Source organism: Rhinoraja longicauda, chromosome 18 (assembly GCF_053455715.1).
Source record: "Rhinoraja longicauda isolate Sanriku21f chromosome 18, sRhiLon1.1, whole genome shotgun sequence".
Lineage (NCBI taxonomy): Eukaryota > Metazoa > Chordata > Chondrichthyes > Rajiformes > Arhynchobatidae > Rhinoraja > Rhinoraja longicauda.
In genome coordinates, this window is record NC_135970.1 from 9,159,741 (window position 1) to 9,177,861 (window position 18,121).

At 45.1% G+C, this 18,121-nt stretch overlaps 1 protein-coding gene across 2 annotated transcripts in view; it reads left to right on the forward strand.

The window, feature by feature from the left end:
* trim44 (tripartite motif containing 44) overlaps window positions 1–18,121 on the forward strand; it is a 77,816-nt gene that overhangs the window by 23,338 nt on the left and 36,357 nt on the right. For both annotated transcript variants that reach the window (XM_078415080.1, XM_078415078.1), the window contains 2 exons: window positions 898–1,137; window positions 3,455–3,474. In XM_078415080.1, coding sequence (XP_078271206.1) covers window positions 898–1,137; window positions 3,455–3,474 — 260 coding nt within the window. The remainder of the gene's footprint in view (window positions 1–897; window positions 1,138–3,454; window positions 3,475–18,121) is intronic.

An 18,121-nucleotide genomic window follows, 5' to 3' on the forward strand; every position in this document is an offset into this window, starting at 1 on the left:
TGAAATGAGGTCCATTTCTCATCAATACTACTCATATCCTATTCAATATAGGGTTGCTCCCAATCCTAGCCCTACATGCAGTAATAAGTGAGTCATCTTTTTTACACTCACAAACAATGGTATGACATGCCAATTAACCAGCTTCAATGGTAAAAGTAAATCTTCTACAATTGGGTATCCAATTGCTCAGGAATTTCGACAATACGACAACTAGCCCATTCATTCTCATCAATAAACCAACAGGTCTATTCCTGTTATGGATCATTGTGAATGTTTTGTTTCTTCCTAGTTTTTAATAATGTTTTGGGGCTCTCATAATCGTTCACTGTAACATTGCCTGCTAGTCCACATTTCTCACGCTTGGCAATACTCCCCGATGGATTACACCCTCATTCTCTGTAATATTGACTGATATAAACCCTGTTTTGTTAGAATACAATATGATGAATCATAACACTCATTCCAAGCAGGTATAACGGATAAATATCACCAATGAATCGTGGTGATATTTCACAGCAATATTCATTGTTATAACACACCCCTGATTCACAGCCAATATCACCCTCCCCATTCATCACAATATGAAATGATACACCATAGCCCACCATGATATATTGCCAGCAATATTGTCTGGTATATGATATCAGTCATTCACAGCAATATTGCTCTGATACACCCACGTACATAGTTACATACCACACCTCTCATTCGTCGCATTAGTGCCTGAGATTTCATTAAAAGCACTAACGGGCATATCGTCTGCATCCCCCCATGCAGTCCAATATGTAGCGTTGTACCATATCCGCTGTTCCTGTTCACTGTGTGATATATCATGTCCGTCCCTCGTATTCTTGCTCGTGTCATCTCATCCGTGTGGTATCTAATTTCCTCCCTCAGGTGACTCAGGGGCAAATGATAGACTGTATTAAGCAGGAGTTTGCCAAGATGAGGAAGCTGTTGATTGAGGAAGAGCGCAGGGCCCTGCACCTGGTGGAACTGCAGGAGGCAGTGGCCACGGCACACATAGCCGAGGTCATCGCCGAGATTAACGTCACCATGCAGAAGCTGACCGAGGAGATGGAGGAGGTCACAAAGCAGCTGGACATCTTCAACGATCTGGCACTCATGAAGCCGAAGGTGAGGAATGCTCACTCACTCACTCACTGTGGATATGCCTGTAAGGATTAAATGAGCACAACATGTAAACCCATCACTAAGCACTGGCCATCCTTCGAGGAGGTACAGCTCCACGTAAAGTTCCTAATTATTCCAAGATAGTGCTGGTGTTAGGACAATGAAACAATCCATTCATCTATCCTCCCTATCGCCAATACCCTGGATTAGTGGGAACTTGACATATGGAGAGAATGGACAAACTTAGGACAAACTGGAGGCGAAGAGGAGACAGAATAGAAGTTTATAAAATTATGAGAGGCAGAGTTAGGGTAGACAGAGCCTTTTACCTACATATGTCAGGTACAAGAGGACATGACTTTTCAGGTGAGTTTAAAGGTGAAAGGAAATGTGCATGGCAATTTTGTTTGCAGAGTACAGAGGGTGCCTGGAACATGCTGCCAGGTGTGGTGGTGGAAGCAAATACGATAGTGGCATTTTAGAGGAATTTGCAGGAATTGGAGGTACATGGAGCACATGCAGGCGGAAGGGACTGGTTTAAGTAGGCATCACGTCAGCAGCACAGACATATCGGGCCGAAGGGCATGGTCTTGTGCTGTGCTGTTCTAATTTCTAAACCAAGTATAAAGCTTGGACAGCAGCCCACAGGGCTAAGTAACACAAGAAAAAAAATAACCTTATCAAATAATAGGATAATTTACAAAATAATTCATATATATAGTTTTTCTCTTCTCAATGCCCTTTGATTTATCTTGGCCTCAGTCGCACCACATCTAATGACTTATTCACAAAATGCTGGAGTAACTCAGCAGGTCAGGCAGCATCTCAGGAGAAGGAATGGGTGATGTTTCGGATCGAGACCCTTCTTCAGTCTGAAGAAGGGTCTCGACCTGAAACGTCACCCATTCCTTCTCTCCTGAGATGCTGCCTGACCTGCTGAGTTACTCCAGCATTTTGTGAATAAATACCTTTGACTTGTACCAGCATCTGCAGTTATTTTCTTACATCTAATGACTTGGTCGCTATTTCCATTGTCTTATCCTTCCTGTCGATGAACTAAAGCAAGCATCGATTTATCTCGAGGTCCATTATTTATCTCTGTATCTATTGATATTCCTCCTTGTATATTGATTTAGCTGCACAAAACACCGTTCTATTGACATAGCACTTATCTCCACGTTTAATAACACAACTCTGAATCTATCGACAATTCCTCCTCCATGACAGCAACGTGAAGTCTATTGTCAGACATGGACACAAGAAGTTGGAGTAACTCAGCGGGTCAGGCAGCATCTCTGGAGAAAGGGAATAGGCGACGTTTCGGGTCGAGACCCTTCTTCATACTTTAGTCTCGATATGAAACGTCTGCTATTTCCTTTTCTACAGCGATGCTGCCTGACCTTAATGTTTAATCCTGACCTCAGGCACTGCTGACATGGACATTGCATCCTGTGATCGCATGAGTTTCTTCCGGGCACTCCGGTTTGCTCCCACATCCCTCCCACATTGTGTATAGAAGTTGGAGGGTCATGTTGCAGTTATATAAGACGTTGGTGAGCCACATTTATAGTGTTGTGTTCAGTTTTGGGCGCCGTGTTATAGGAAAGACATTGTCAACCTGGAAAGGGTGCAGGGAGGATTTACAAGGATGTTGCTGGGACTCGAGGGCCTGAACTGTAGAGAGTAGTTGAGCAGGCGAGGACTTTCCTTGGAGCGCAGTAGGATGAGGAGTGATATTACAGAAGCATACAAAATCATGTCTTCAAGATTGGGGAATTGAAAACCTGAGGACATAGGTTTAAGGTGAGGGGGGAAAGATTTAATAGGAACTGAGGGGTAACTTTTTTACACATAGGGTGGTGGGTATATGGAACGAGCTGCCAGAGGAGGTTGTTGAGGCAGGTACTATCGCAATGTTTTAAGAAACATTTAGACAAGATAGATTAGAGGGATATGGGCTAAACAAGCAGGTGGGACTAGTGTAGATGGTACATGCTGGTTGGTGTGGGCAAGTTGGCCCAAAAATGGCCTGTTCCCACATTGTAACACTTTATGACTATCCGAGAGGTAAGCAAATCAGTAGGTTAATTGGGCACTTTAATTTGTCCCAGGTGTGGGTGAGTGGCTGAATGTGGGGCGAGTGGATGGATGTGTGCAGAAAATAAAATGGGATTGGTGTAAGATTAGTGTAAATGGGTGATTGTTGGTCAGCACAGACCTTTGGGCTGAAGGGCTACTTCTGTGCTGTATGAGTATATGACCCTAAACGTGTACTATCGGTCAGATGCCTCAACTAACTTTGTGTATTGTCTCTTTGCAGGACATCGAAGATAAACTCAGGTATGGTGATGCCCCTTATTATCATTTGAATGCAGTAACATTTTATTGTTAAAATGCCAATAAAACCAGCCACCTTGACATCCAACTTCACATGGCTGTACTGATTTTACACAAGGCCATTTGCCAGACAGAAAGTGATACAATTGTGTGCGCTAGACAGAGATTGTCAAGATGACTATGTAATTCAGAGACTGACGTGTTACAGGGACCAGTACATATACTGTGTGTTAGATGTTGACTGACTTGGAACTGACAACTGCACAGTACAAGGACTGACACGAACATTCTCTGTTCTTTAGAGATTTACAAGACCACTGCTTGTTTTATTGGGATTTGTGTAGTTAGTTATTTGTGTGTTATCCAGGAATTGTATCCGACAGAGTCTGAAGTGGACATTGAGTGAACTCAGAACTTCAGGCCACAGTTTTATACAGGGAATGTGGGGATAAATTTAAGTACCAAATAGGTGGTTTCAGGTCTGGGAACCAATGGAGACCGACCCATTTGTAGTTTTGATGGGTTCAGCTTGGGGATGAGAGATCAATCTTTGCTCAAGTCAAATCAGTGCAGTAATCTGCACGGCTTCTTATACCATGGTTTCTATCGCTTATAGGGTTTATAGGATAGATCATCTTTGGGAAGACACTGGAGCACCTCGGGCGGGCGGGGGGGGGGATGGACGACGACGACCCCTGCAATCATTGGTGAAAATGCAAACTGCACACAGAGCTTAGGAGTTGTGCATTGCATTGGTTGCTGGAGCTGTGAAACAGCCACACGGTGCTGTGTGTGCTTGCTGTGTGTGCTTGCTGTGTGTGCGTGCTGTGGGTGCGTGCTGTGGGTGCGTGCTGTGGGTGCGTGCTGTGGGTGCTTGCTGTGCATTGTGGCTCCCTTAAACAAACATCAGATCCCCTGAATCAGACTCCAGGCACCAGCCATGGTGAGTACGATTTGCAGATGTCACTATTCTTATGTGTGCAATTAACCCTCTTTATTTACTGGTATTTTTGAAAGTGTTCGAACTTGTTTATTTCCATTTAATTTTTCACCATTTCTCAAAAGGAATCTGGGGGCATTTTGTTCAAAAATACTCGATTTTCATGTCTTTGCCAGACAATTACTTAGCTCTTTCCTTATGAATTTCAGAGTATGTGGTTACTCCAGGGAGGCCCGCTGCAGATGTGTTTGGCATTTGAAAGCATGCGGTTACCTCTGTCTATGCTTTCATCTGTAAAGTAGATCTGCCCCAAATTTCAGAGATGGCCACAAAATGATATAAGAGGATTTGGGAAACTGGGAGATCAAGATGATGTCAACAATAAGGGCAACATGTTCTTCAAACAAGCCTTCAGCTTTATTTATGGTCTTCATTCAGAGGAATGCCTTCTGAATTAATTTCACGTTGCAAATTTAAGCATGGATGGGGATGGTGGGATAACTTTGTTTCGTAAGTTATGATTAGTACCTGCCCTGTCGAGGATTCTCTGACTGCAGCCTTGCTCCATGTTTAGTTGTAATGCGTCCATACCAACTGTAAACTTGCTCCAACACCCACTTTGTTTTAATGATGCCTCTACAGCAACTGAGGATGTTTTCTGGAACAGTGCTTTGTCGAACTAACAAAACAACTGGCAGTGTTGAATAATGAAAGGGAATAACATTCACTGTAACTAGAATTATTTAATTTTACCTGATTGCAAGGAAACATGTAATGAACGATGACCAGAAGGTGATTGAATTAGTTATTAGGTTTGAGAGGGGAAAGGCCGAATTGAAACCCAAACTGAGTATAGATGAGACAGAAAGTAACGATGTTGAACTGAATGGAACTGATTTTGACTAAAACTACCGTCTAAGAGTGTGGGTACGCAAAAGAGTATTTGGTACAATGGTGGATATTTATACAGCCTTAAAGGAGGAGGTCCATTTATCTTCAAGAATCTTTACAAACAAGAGATGTGCAGTATAAATCTAAAACATGCAGCTGGTATGAATGTAACATGGGAAAGCTCACATGTGCTGCTCGAATTTTTTTTTTAAAGCAAAGAAATACAAAGACAGTGGAGTTACATTAGGTAATGTTAGCAGTAAAACACCTCCGGTATTTGAAACAGTTAAGGAAAATGTTTATTTTCAAATTTCATGCTTGTTTCCAAATCACCTTTAATTACTTTGCTGCTCTGTAATCTGCTCTGGCTATGCAACCTGTGTGGCATCTTCCAACTTTGGCTTCCTGGACAATCTCGACTTTTGATCATCAACTAATTGGCGCATCCATGTCTTCAGATGCGAAAGCCTTTAGCTCTGTCACTCCCTCCATCAAGAGATTTGCCACACTTCTTCGTTGTTGACTTTACAAAATCTCCTTAGAACTCTCCACCTTTTCCTGCCCTTTGCTCATCCACTCTCAGATCCCCTGATGTAATTTTGTGTCAAATTTTATTTGTTGACCGTCATCTGAAGTACCCTGGCCTGTTTTACTGTATTAAATCATGGCATCCATACAAATTAATGTTGAAAATTAAAAACTGACTCGCATGCCAAATGATCACTTTGCGTAGAACTTCGTAATTAACTTTAAGGTGTCAGAGATAGCAGGAAAATTAAAGCTAATTGTAAGGGCAGGTGTTTGCTAGATATAAGCTGTGAAATGATGATAATAAGGAAATTAATGAGCATAAAGACAATTGGATCTCCAAGATTTGGCTTGGTTCACACCCCGGACTTTTAAAAATGATAATTAAAAACTTTTAAAAATGTTTCAAGATAGTCCAACATTTAGAAATGATCGTCTTTTATTAAAAATGTGCTAATATCACTTGACTACTCAAGAAGAGCAAGAACAGGAAACCAGAAAATGTTGGCCTATTTAATTATCAGGGGATCATTACTTAAATTTGTTGTTGGGGATAGGGTGACTGAGCATTCAGACAATCAGGGTTTGACTGTCAGATCTAATGAATGCAGGGGCTTTTTGTGGGAAAGTGACTAATATGGGGAAAAAAGGGATCGTCCAGAGAGGTTATTGGCATGGACTTACAAAAAGCATTGTTAAGTCTACATAAAAATGAGAATAAAGATGAAAATGCATCGAATTGGAATCCATCTGTTTGATATTGGTGGATAATTGGCAGATAGAGAATGGGAGCAGAGAATTGGAAACTGTCCCAGGTAGCAGGAAGTGACGTGCCATAAATCCCAGGGACCTTGGGTTTTACAGTGGTTACCAACGATTCGATTTAGATTTTTTTTAAATTTAGAGATACAGCGCAGAAACAGGCCCTTCGGCCCACCGGGTCCGCGCCGCCCAGCGATCCCCGCTAACACTATCCTACACCCACTAGGGACAATTTTTACATTTACCCAGTCAATTAACCTACAAACCTGTACGTCTTTGGAGTGTGGGAGGAAACCGAAGATCTCGGAGAAAACCCACGGGGGGAACGTACAAACTCCGTACAGATGGCACCTAAAGTAAGGATCGAACCTGAGTCTCCGGCGCTGCATTCGCTGTAAGGCAGCAACTCTACCGATTTGCTCCTAGTTCTAAACTTTTAATGCAAGTCTGAAGTTAAATGATTGGAGTGGGAATTGCCCAGGGCAATTAATGTGTTCTGCAAAACAATGGCAACAATGCTGGGAGGTGTGCGTTCATCAGCTTGGAATTATGGGGTTGATTGAATTGGCTTGCATTCCTTCAAGCTTTGGCGTTGAGGGTTGATCGAATTTATGCATTTTAAGTGAACAGGGGATTCATTTTGTTTAACACTGCAAACATATTTCAACCTGTTGGTAAACTGGATGAGTGAACACAAGGAACTGCAGGTGCAGGTATGAGAAAAAAAGACTGCTGGAGTAACTCAGCGGGTCAGGCAACCTCACTGGAGGAAGCTAGATAGAGCTCTTAAGGATAGCGGAATCAGGGGGTATGGGGAGAAGGCAGGAATGGGGTACTGATTGAGAATGATCAGCCATGATCACATTGAATGGTGGAGCTGGCTCGAAGGGCCGAATGGCCTCCTCCTGCACCTATTGTCTATTGAGGAAATGGATGGACGACGACATTTTGAGTCTTGGCGAATAGTCCCAACCCCAAATGTCATCTATCCATGTCCTCCAGAGATGCTGCTTGACCCACTGAGTTACTAGAGGACTTTATGTCTTTTTTTTGTCAACAAAATAAATATCTGATTTTCCAGAAGCTCGCTGTTCGTGAATTAAATCAAAAAGTACGTTTTCATTCAACAGCTCCAGAAGCATGTTGAATCGATGCAATTATGAAACTTGAGATGATAGATTGTTAAGGATATCTAGAGAGAAGCCCAAAGGCAGGGAACAAGGGTGGGATGGAGATTGAGTGGAATCTGACAGAACGGTGTAGCAGTCACAAGAGGCTGCTTGTTAACTTTAATTTGAAGGATGCTTGTTAACAGTGGAACCTCAACTTTAAAGAACATAAACAAGCTGATCGCATTTTAAAAAAACAGTCCCTGTATGTAACTTGCCATAAGCAGTCCATCCATTTGCATCCCACATTACAGTTGTCAAATTTTGAAATATGGCAACGAGCCAACTTTTTAAATTTGTATTCAAAACCTAGAGGCTACTTGATTGAAACAGATAACACCCTTCTCAGGATGAACGCAGGGAGCATGTCTTCTCTCAATGATTAATTTAGAAAAAGGGGTCACTGTTTAAAAATTAAACGGTTGCCCTTTTACGGCAGTGATGAGGTGATTTTTTTTTCTCTGAGCGGCAGGAGTCATTGGAACTCTTTCTCACAGGGCAGTGGAAACAGAATCTCTGAGTAATTTTAAGGCAGAGGCAGGCCCAGTGACACAGTGGTAGAGTTGCTGCCTTACAGTGCCAGAGGCCCTGGTTCGATCCTGACTACGGGTGCTGTCTGTACAGAGTTTGTACGTTCTCCCTGTGATTGTGTGGGTTTTCTACCACACTCCAAAGATGTACAGGTTTGTGGGTTAATTGGCTTTGGTAAGTTGTAAAATTGTCCCTGGTATGTAGGATAGTATTAGTGTCCAGGGTGATCGCTGGTTGACGTGGATTCGGTGAGCTGTAAGTCTAAAAAGTCTAAAGGTAGACACTTGATAAGCTGGGAGGGGAAGGCTTACCACAGCTAGACGGGAATGTGGAGTCGAGCTTACTGTCAGATTAGAAATGGTGGAGCAGGCTTGATGTACTAAGTGGGCTACAGCTCCTAATTTGTATGTATGTACGATACCTTAGCAACTCAGTGCAATGTCATGGACGACACAGTCTGCTTTATGATGGGTGTAATGGGGGCACGCAGCACATTATGCCTGTGCTCAGCTGGAGTACCAATGCAATAAAAAGGGGCTTTAGCACTAAAACAAAAGGATAATTGTTAACTCAAGTGATTATGGTGACATGGTGGAACAGCATGAAGCAAAGGCAGGAGAGGTACATGGCGGTGATCTGACTTTGGGCAGCAGTGTCCTGTGGAGACCGACACATGCAGAACTGAACCTTTGCAGAACAGGAGCCCTTAATGTTGACAGGGGAGAGCCGGTGGATGTGGTGTACCTTGACTTTCAGAAAGCCTTTGACAAGGTTCCACATAGGAGATTAGTGGGCAAAATTAGAGCACATGGTATTGGACGTAGGGTACTGACATGGATAGAAAATTGGTTGACAGACAGAAAGCAAAGAGTGGGGATAAATGGGTCCCTTTCAGAATGGCAGGCAGTTACTAGTGGGGTATCGCAAGGCTCGGTGCTGGGACCGCAGCTATTTACAATATACATTAATGACTTGGATGAAGGGATTAAAAGTACCATTAGCAAATTTGCAGATGATACAAAGCTGGGTGGTAGTGTGAACTGTGAGGAAGATGCTATGAGGTTGCAGGGTGACTTGGACAGGTTGTGTGAGTGGACGGATGCATGCAGATGCAGTTTAATGTGGATAAGTGTGAGGTTATCCACTTTGGTGGTAAGAATAGGAAGGCAGAGTATTATCTGAATGGTGTCAAGTTAGGAACAGGGACGTACAACGAGCTCTGGGTATCCTAGTGCATCAGTCACTGAAAGGAAGCATGCAGGTACAGCAGGCAGTGAAGAAAGCCAATGCAATGTTGGCCTTCTTAACAAGAGGAGTTGAGTATAGGAGCAAAGAGGTCCTTCTGCAGTTGTACAGGGCCCTAGTGAGACCGCACCTGGAGTACTGTGTGCAGTTTTGGTCTCCAAATTTGAGGAAGGATATTCTTGCTATTGAGGGCGTGTAGCGAAGGTTTACTAGGTTAATTCCCGGAATGGCGGGACTGTCATATGTTGAAAGACTGGAGCGACTAGGCTTCTATACACTGGAATTTAGAAGGATGAGAGGAGATCTTATCAAAACGTACAAGATTATTAAGGGGTTGGACACGTTAGAGGCAGGAAACATGTTCCCAATCTTGGGGGAGTCCAGAACAAGGGGCCACAGTTTAAGAATAAGGGGTAGGCCATTTAGAACTGAGATGAGGAAAAACTTTTTCAGTCAGAGAGTTGTGAATCTGTGGAATTCTCTGCCTCAGAAGGCAGTGGAGGCCAATTCTCTGAATGCATTCAAGATAGAGCTGGATAGAGCTCTTAAGGATAGCGGAGTCAGGGGGTATGGGGAGAAGGCAGGAACGGGGTACTGATTGAGAATGATCAGCCATGATCACATTGAATGGCGGTGCTGGCTCGAAGGGCCGAATGGCCTCCTCCTGCACCTATTGTCTATTGTCTAATGTACATGTAAGAGATATACCTGACCACATGAACACTGAGGTCTTGGGGGAATCTTGCCATGTGAAAGCACCTTCGGCTGAACCTTGCTCCCTAACAGCCGTAGAGAGCTGTTGTTGAGAGATATCAGTTTATTTGTTTTAACGCAACAACACATTTCAGGGTGCTTTCCCTCTTGCAGAGGGAGTACTGATACTCCAGGCAAAATCATTGCCAGCAAAGCCCTGAAAACTGTTGGGTGGAGGAACTTCTGTTTATGGACAACATGTATTTTTCTCTGCCCTGTTCTCTCTGTTTTTCACTTCTTCATTCTGATTGCTTCATACCTGTTTGCTTTGCCGCTGTCAAAGAATCTTGCTCTCTCTGTTTCTTCCCCCCCCCCCTTCTCTAATTCATCCATCTTTCTGCCCCATCTTTTTAGTTAAGCTTTACTCAGTCCCTCTCTCATTGCCTCATTCATTCTACCTGCAGCATTCATTTCATCCTTTACATTTCTCACTCTATTTCCACCCCGTTGTGTTGCTGTTTTTGCCTTTTCCCAGTTTCTCTAGTGAAATAAATATAAAGAGTGAGGCAGATGCCGTGAAATGTTTTCAGTGCGATGAACATAGAAACATAGAAACATAGATGCAGGAGTAGGCCATTCGGCCCTTCGCGCCTGCACCGCCATTCAATATGATCATGGCTGATCATCCAACTCAGTATCCTGTACCTGCCTTCTCTCCATACCCCCTGATCCCTTTAGCCACAAGGGCTCATCTCGGTCCTAAAAGACTTTTCCTTAAACTTCCTTAAAACTTTGCCTTATCCTTAAACTGTGACCCCTTGTTCTGGACTTCCCCAACATCGGGAACAATCTTCCTGCATCTAGCCTGTCCAACCCCTTCAGAATTTTGTAAGTTTCTATAAGATCCCCCCCTCAATCTTCTAAATTCCAGCGAGTACAAGCCGAGTCTATCCAGTCTAAGCCGAGTCTATCCAGTCTATAGAGATAGAGTCTGTACTAAATCATGGATCTTAGAACAGTACAGCACTGGAACAGGCCCTTCAGCCCACAATGTTTGTACCATACATGATGCCAGGTTAAACTAATCTCCTCTACCAGCACTTGATCCATATTCCTCCATTCCCTGAATATCCACCGACAAAATAAAAACAAATTGGGATTTACTCAAAGGCTGGGGGTAATGAAACTGAAGGAGTTTTGTGCGTGTGTTTATACGTTGCTTTGTATTTGAACTGCAGGAATAGGCTCAATGGTGTAAACTTGGCAGCAATGTTGTACGAATTAACTTTTCCCCGAAGGATAAAAGACATTTCTGCAAGCACAAAACTGAGCTTCGAGGGAACGAAAGAAGAAAACAAAAAAAATCAGTGCACGGTTTCTCTTCACGTAAAGCCTGTATGAATATAGCTCATTTTCACCTGGCATTAAGGCCCTCAGGGGTTTCAATTTGCTCTCTTTGCAGCTTACACTCTTGGCACTCAACACAAGCCGAGCATAAAGCAATGAGGTAGAGTGAGAATATTCTGCACAATCGCCAGTGTGGGGCCGAGACTAAAACCCAGAGATAATTGTTTACTGGCTAGCTTTCCAATTCCTTTGTTGTTTCTTTCTTTGCTTTCCTGCTGCCTCTTTGTCCTCTCCCACCACGACTCATCAGCTCGTCACCCCTCCAGGAGAAACAAACTTAAATGTTTTTTTTCCCATTTTCAGAAACATCCATGCCCCCCCTCTGATTACAAAACCTGTCCACTCATTAGTTCAGGTGAGCACTCAGGAGTAAATTCATTTGTCAGGTTGCAATGGGCTCCTGCTCTCATGTATCACTCCTGGTGACAATGGGGTAAACTGCACCCCAGTTTGAGCCTTGTTTCCACCCTCTGCACGCACAGGTGCATGCACACGCACACGCACACGTGAATGCACGCACACGCATCTGTCCTCCCGCACGACATCTATTCTCATACGCATAAGCACGCCTGCACAAATAGATATATGCATGAATAACTATGTACACAGTCATACAGGCATGCAAGAACACATGTGAACAGACATGCATGCTCACGGCACATGCGTCAGCGCCCGCACGCATAGCATACAAACAACACGCACACAACACACACACGCAAAACAGACACACACAACACACGCACACACACACAACACTCATGCAACACATCACACACGCACACACACATGTAAACACATAGCCTGGACACATTTTATTCAGCAGGGCAGCCTGTGGGTGTGTTGGAAGCTGGCAGTGAACTAATAGTGGCATCTGAGAATTGGGAAGGTAGATCTGACCTTGCACGTCCCACAAGCGACGGAGCGTCTCCACTGAAGCCTATTTAGTTTTCCTCCATTACCATTTCAATGGCCAGATGGATTAGGTACTTGGTTCAGCTGATTTTGCTTGTGCCTTTTAGCTTGTGCAGCAGGTGCAATGTAGACTACAGTTGTCATGGGGATATATCAGATTGCCTTGATTTGCCTTAACTATGGGAATTATAATTAATTATTTTAATTAGTGGTGTGACCAAAGACTATTAACACAATAACAATATAGATAATGCCTCCTCCAGTTTGAAACATAGATTTGAGAATTTTATTTCCACTTGCACTGTGGAGGATGAAGTGATTCTTTTCCACTTTGCATTTTCCCCAGAGTGTTTAACTTGCCAATCGATCAGCTGCATTCCGTCATTAATATGAATGGAGCGAGATGCAGGAAAGTTCAATAAGAACCCAGCAGTCCCTTGAAACTAAGTTGTCAAGGGTTTGGTGAAGCAATGCAGAGGAAGTCTTGCATTAAAACCTGCTGGATATTCTCCGTTGCCTTTCTGCATTAAAAAGGGAGCCTTGAGAAATAACGGCTTGCGTTTATTTGGTGCCTTTCACAACCTCAGTGATTCTCTCAGCACTTGCCGCCAATGAACTGGCACAATGGGGTGGCGCAGCTGGTAGAGCTGCTGCCTCACAGCACCAGAGACCCAGGTTCGATCCTGACCTCGGGGGTCTCTGTGTGGGGTTTGCACGTTCTCCTTGTGACCACGTGGGTTTTATCCGGATGCTCCGGTTTCCTCCCGCATCCTGAAAACGTGTGGGTTTGTCGGTTAATTGGCCCTCTGTAAATTGTGTAGGGAGTGGGAAAGTGGGATAACGTAGAACCAGCGTGAACGGGTGATCGATGGTTAGCAACGACTCGGTGGGCTGAAGGAACTTTTGCCATGCTGTATCTCTAAACTAAACTGCATTTGAAGTGTTATAACCCAGGAAATGGCAGCTGGCTTACGGCCAGCAATTTGTACAGACAGCCTCGTGAGAATTACCACACAATGTGATGTCGAGATGCTGAACAAATATGAGACAGGCCATCCATAAATGTTTGGATTGAGTTTCTGCAACTCGACCAACAGGCAGGACAAGGGATTTTCTACAGTGCTTCTTGTCTGTGGCGGCCAACAGGTAACAAGTGTTTCCACTGAGGATCCTAGTGCTTGTTGCAGCACCATGGGCATCTGGCTGTGGCGGTGAGCAATTTAATTGTATCTCTGAGGACATCTCATCTTGAAAAGGAACTCTAGCAGAGGCTGGAGGGATTCCTGTGGGGTTGTTGACAGAGAGATAAAGGGTGACATGATTTCCCACAAATGCATACTTGTCGCACTGTAATGATTCCGCCCGTACGTGCTTTGAAATGTGCAGAAACAGCTCGCGTTGTTGATACTGATAAGCACGTCTCTCTGTCCGCCATCTTTTAGTTTTAGTTTACAGATACATTGCGGAAACAGGCCCCTTGGCCCACCGAGCCCGCGCCAACCAGCGATCCCCGCACACTAACATTATCCTACGCACACCAAGGACAAACTTTTTCAGTCAGAGAGTTGTAAATCTGTGGAATTCTCTGCCTCAGAAGGCAGTGGAGGCCAATTCTCTGAATGCATTCAAGGGAGCGCTAGATAGAGCTCTTAAGGATAGCGGAGTCAGGGGGTATGGGGAGAAGGCAGGAACGGGGTACTTATTGTGAATGGTCAGCCATGATCACGTTGAATGGTGGTGCTGGCTCGACGGGCCGAATGGCCTACTCCTGCACCTATTGTCTATTGACAATTGATATTTTTATCAAAGCTAATTAAGCTACAAACCTGTATGTCTTAGGAGTGTGGGAGGAAACCGGATGTCCTGGGGAAAACCCACACAGCTCACTGGGAGAAGGTACACACTCCGTGTAGTCAGGATCGAACCCGGGTCGATGAAGCTGTAAGGCAGCAACTCTACCGCTGCGCCACTCTGCATTCACCCAGAAAGATTCTGTAACCTCACTGCCACAAATTCTAACCATTCATTATGTGCTTGTAAGGTCTGAATTCCCTTACTTCCCCGCCTCAGAGGAATGTAGTTCTGCTTGAAGAACCTGGTGAAATCAGGGTAAAAGGACACAAAGTGCAGGAGTACCTCAGCAGGCCAGGCAGCATCTCTGGAGAACACCGATAGGTCAAGTTTCGGGTTGAGACCCTTCTTCAGATTTCCATGAGATCAGGCTAAAGTTTGCTTTTTTTCTTGTTTGATCCTTTCCAGCTTTAGTTAGAATCTGGGACCGAGATCTGGATAGATAATTCAAACATTATTTATTCTCGTGGGTAATCCTGCCAAACTCCTAGTTTCTCCGGCCTCTCCATACAGCTGGATTTCATGATCTGTACAAAAAATAACAAATGACAAACTGCTGGAGGAACTCTGTGGGATCAGGCAGCATTTGTGGAGGGAAATGGGCAGACAACTTTTCAGCTTGGGCTCCTGCAGACGACAGTCATCTTTCCATTTCCCTCCACAGAGGCTGCCTGTCTCGCTGAGATCCTCCAGCACATTGTTTTTTTGCTCAAGGTCCTGTCATTTGCAGTACCTCGTGAGGTCTCCATTTCATGAACCGCGCGCGGGTCATTCACAGAGGTCTGCTTTCTTCGAGGTTTTGATATCCTTCTTTGCCTCATGATTAGAGAATCAAATGACGCACAGTGTACAGTGGTGATTAGGAAGCTTGCAATTCACAAAGGCCTCGGGTATCCCTCCATCACTGGCTGCCCTTGAGGTAGGGTAATTGCTGCAACCAGACAGCTTTAATCACCGGCTCCATTGTCCTTTCATCAAATAATGAATAAAATAGTGGTTAACTACATAGGTTGAAATATAACATATTCTAAGGGGTCTTGACAGGCTGAATGTGGGGAGGATGCTTCCCCCTGGGAGAATCTGTTTAAAGTTAAGGGGTCACCCATTTAACACAGTGATGGGCTGAAATATTTTCACTTTGTGTGTCGTGCATTTTTGAACCTCCTGTAAAGGGCTGAGGAAAGAGTTAAAAAAATATATTTCTAAGACAGAGACACCAAGATACTTGATAAACAAAGATTACCATTGGCAGGAAAAAATATGTTGTAGTTAAAGTTGGATCAAGCAGTGCTTTTATTTTATTTATTTTGTAGTTTTAGTTTTAGAGATACAATGCGGAAAGAGACCTTTTGGCCCACAGAGTCTACGCCGACCAGCGAGCCCCTTACACTAACAGTATCCCACACACTCTCGGGACAATTTACAATTATACCAAGCCAATTAGCCTGTACATCTTTGGTGTGTGGGGGGGGGAAACTGGAGCTCCTGGAGAAAACCCACGTAGGTCATGGGGAGAACATACAAACTACGTCCGGACATGCCCCCTTAGTCAGGATCGAACCTGGCGCTATGAGGCAGCAACTCTTCCACCGCGCTGGAGAAGACGAAGCGGCCAAGTGGCCCACCCCTGCTCTTAATTCCTGTGGTCACGTAATCTAGACTTTTATTCACATTCAGTAGCCAGTACTTATTTCCCATCCTGAACTGTCATTGAGCCACTGCAGTCCTCCAGTGAAAGTGCTCACACAGTGAATGAGGAGGGAGTTCCTGGATTCGGGGCCAGGCTCGGTGAAGGAACAACAATATATTTCCAGGTCCCAAGGGGATGAAAGAGTGTAATCCCAAGCTAAAGGTGTCACTAGAGGCTCAACACCTTCGCTCAGTCCGCCTTAACCAACCTGATCTCCCGGTGGCTGAGCACTTCAACTCCCCCTCCCACTCCCAGTCTGACCTTTCTGTCATGGGCCTCCTCCAGTGCCATTAGTGAGGCCCACCGGAAATTGGAGGAACAGCACCTCATATTTCGCTTGGGCAGCTTACACCCCAGCGGTATGAACATTGACTTCTCTAACTTCAGATAGTTCTTCTGTCCCTCTTTTCCCTCCCCCCCTTCCCAGTTCTCCCACTGTCTTCCTGTCTCCACCTATATCGTTTCTTTGTCCCGCCCCCCTGACATCAGTCTGAAGAAGGGTCTCGACCCGAAACGTCACCCATTCCCTCTCTCCTAGATGCTGCCTGACCTGCTGAGTTACTCCAGCATTTTGTGATACCTCAGATAGTTCCTCTGTCCCTCTCTTTCCCCTCCCCCTTCCCAGTTCTCCCACTAGTCTTCCTCTCTCCTACTACATCCTATCTTTGTCCCGCCCCCTCCCCAGACGCCAATCTGAAGAAGGGTCTCGACCCGAAACGTCACCCGTTCCCTCTCTCCGGGGATGCTCCCTGACCCGCTGAGTTACTCCAGCATTTTGTATCTACCTTCGATTTAAACCAGCATCTGCAGTTTTCCTTCCTCCGGCATTTTGTGTCCATCCACACACATCTTGTCCAGCTGGTTTTTCTTCTGGGGCACTGTTCTGTCGAGCGCAGCAGCGGTCTCGAGGAGGGGTGGGCTGTGATGTTCTGAGTAAGGAGGCCCAGTGGCCCTACCTTTGGAGGGTGGGGCCGAGTAACTCTTCCGGCTCACGAGGCTCCCTCACCACCGCGGGTGCCCGCTTCCCTCGGCTGCGAGGCGCAGCTGCACCGGCACTGATAAGCTGGCTGTCTTCCAGGTAAAGCCTGCCGGGAGCCGACTCGGTATGTGGACGATTGATAAGAGCACAGGCTCACGGGTTCCCCTTGAGCTGTGCCGTCGTGAGAATTCGCCGCCGATGCCAACAAATAGAGCTTCAGCTGTTGGGAGCTGTGAAAGAAAAAGCAATCCTCCACTCACACTGCAAGGCTAACACTGCTGCATGGAAGTGTGTAGAACTGTGCAACAGCAAGTCTGAAGCCCCAGGCAATTACTTTCTCCTGAGGGGTAGCCAGCAGAGTATTTTACCTACTCGAGGCTGGTGGATCATCGACAGTCAGAGGCTGCCCTCTCACACTATTCAACATGGCAGCAGAATGAGCACATTCAAGAGGGTTCAGGATAAGTTCCTCAGTTCCAGGAGCAGAATTAGCCCATTCGTCCCATCAAGTCTATTCCGCCATTCAATCATGGCTGATCTGTCTTTCCCTCTCAACCCCATTCTCCTGACTTCTCCCCATAACCCCTGACACCTGTACTAATCAAGAATCTGTTAATTGCCACCTGAAAAATATGCATTGACTTGGCTCCACAGCCTTCTGTGGCAATGAATTCCACAGATTCACCACCCTCTGACTAAAGAAATTCCTCCTCATCTCCTTTCTAAAGGTGCGTCCTTTTATTCTGAGGCTGTGCCCTCTGGTCAGAGACTCTCCCACTAGTGGGAACATCCTCTCCACAAACACTCTATCCAGGTCTTTCACTATTCGGTAAGTTTCAATGAGGTCCCCCCTCAGTGAGGTGCCTATGAGGATAGGCACAGCCCTCCGTTCTCTCCTCAACCTCCCTCTTTTTCCTTTCCTCCCTCCTGCGCCTTCACTGGCGGGCTCTCCTCCGCACCTGGGGAAGGGTTGTGTTCTCAACTAGTTTTGCTTCACCAGCCCCTTGTGTTGCCAGTCACACGATAAATGCAGTTTTGACGCGGGAGCCATA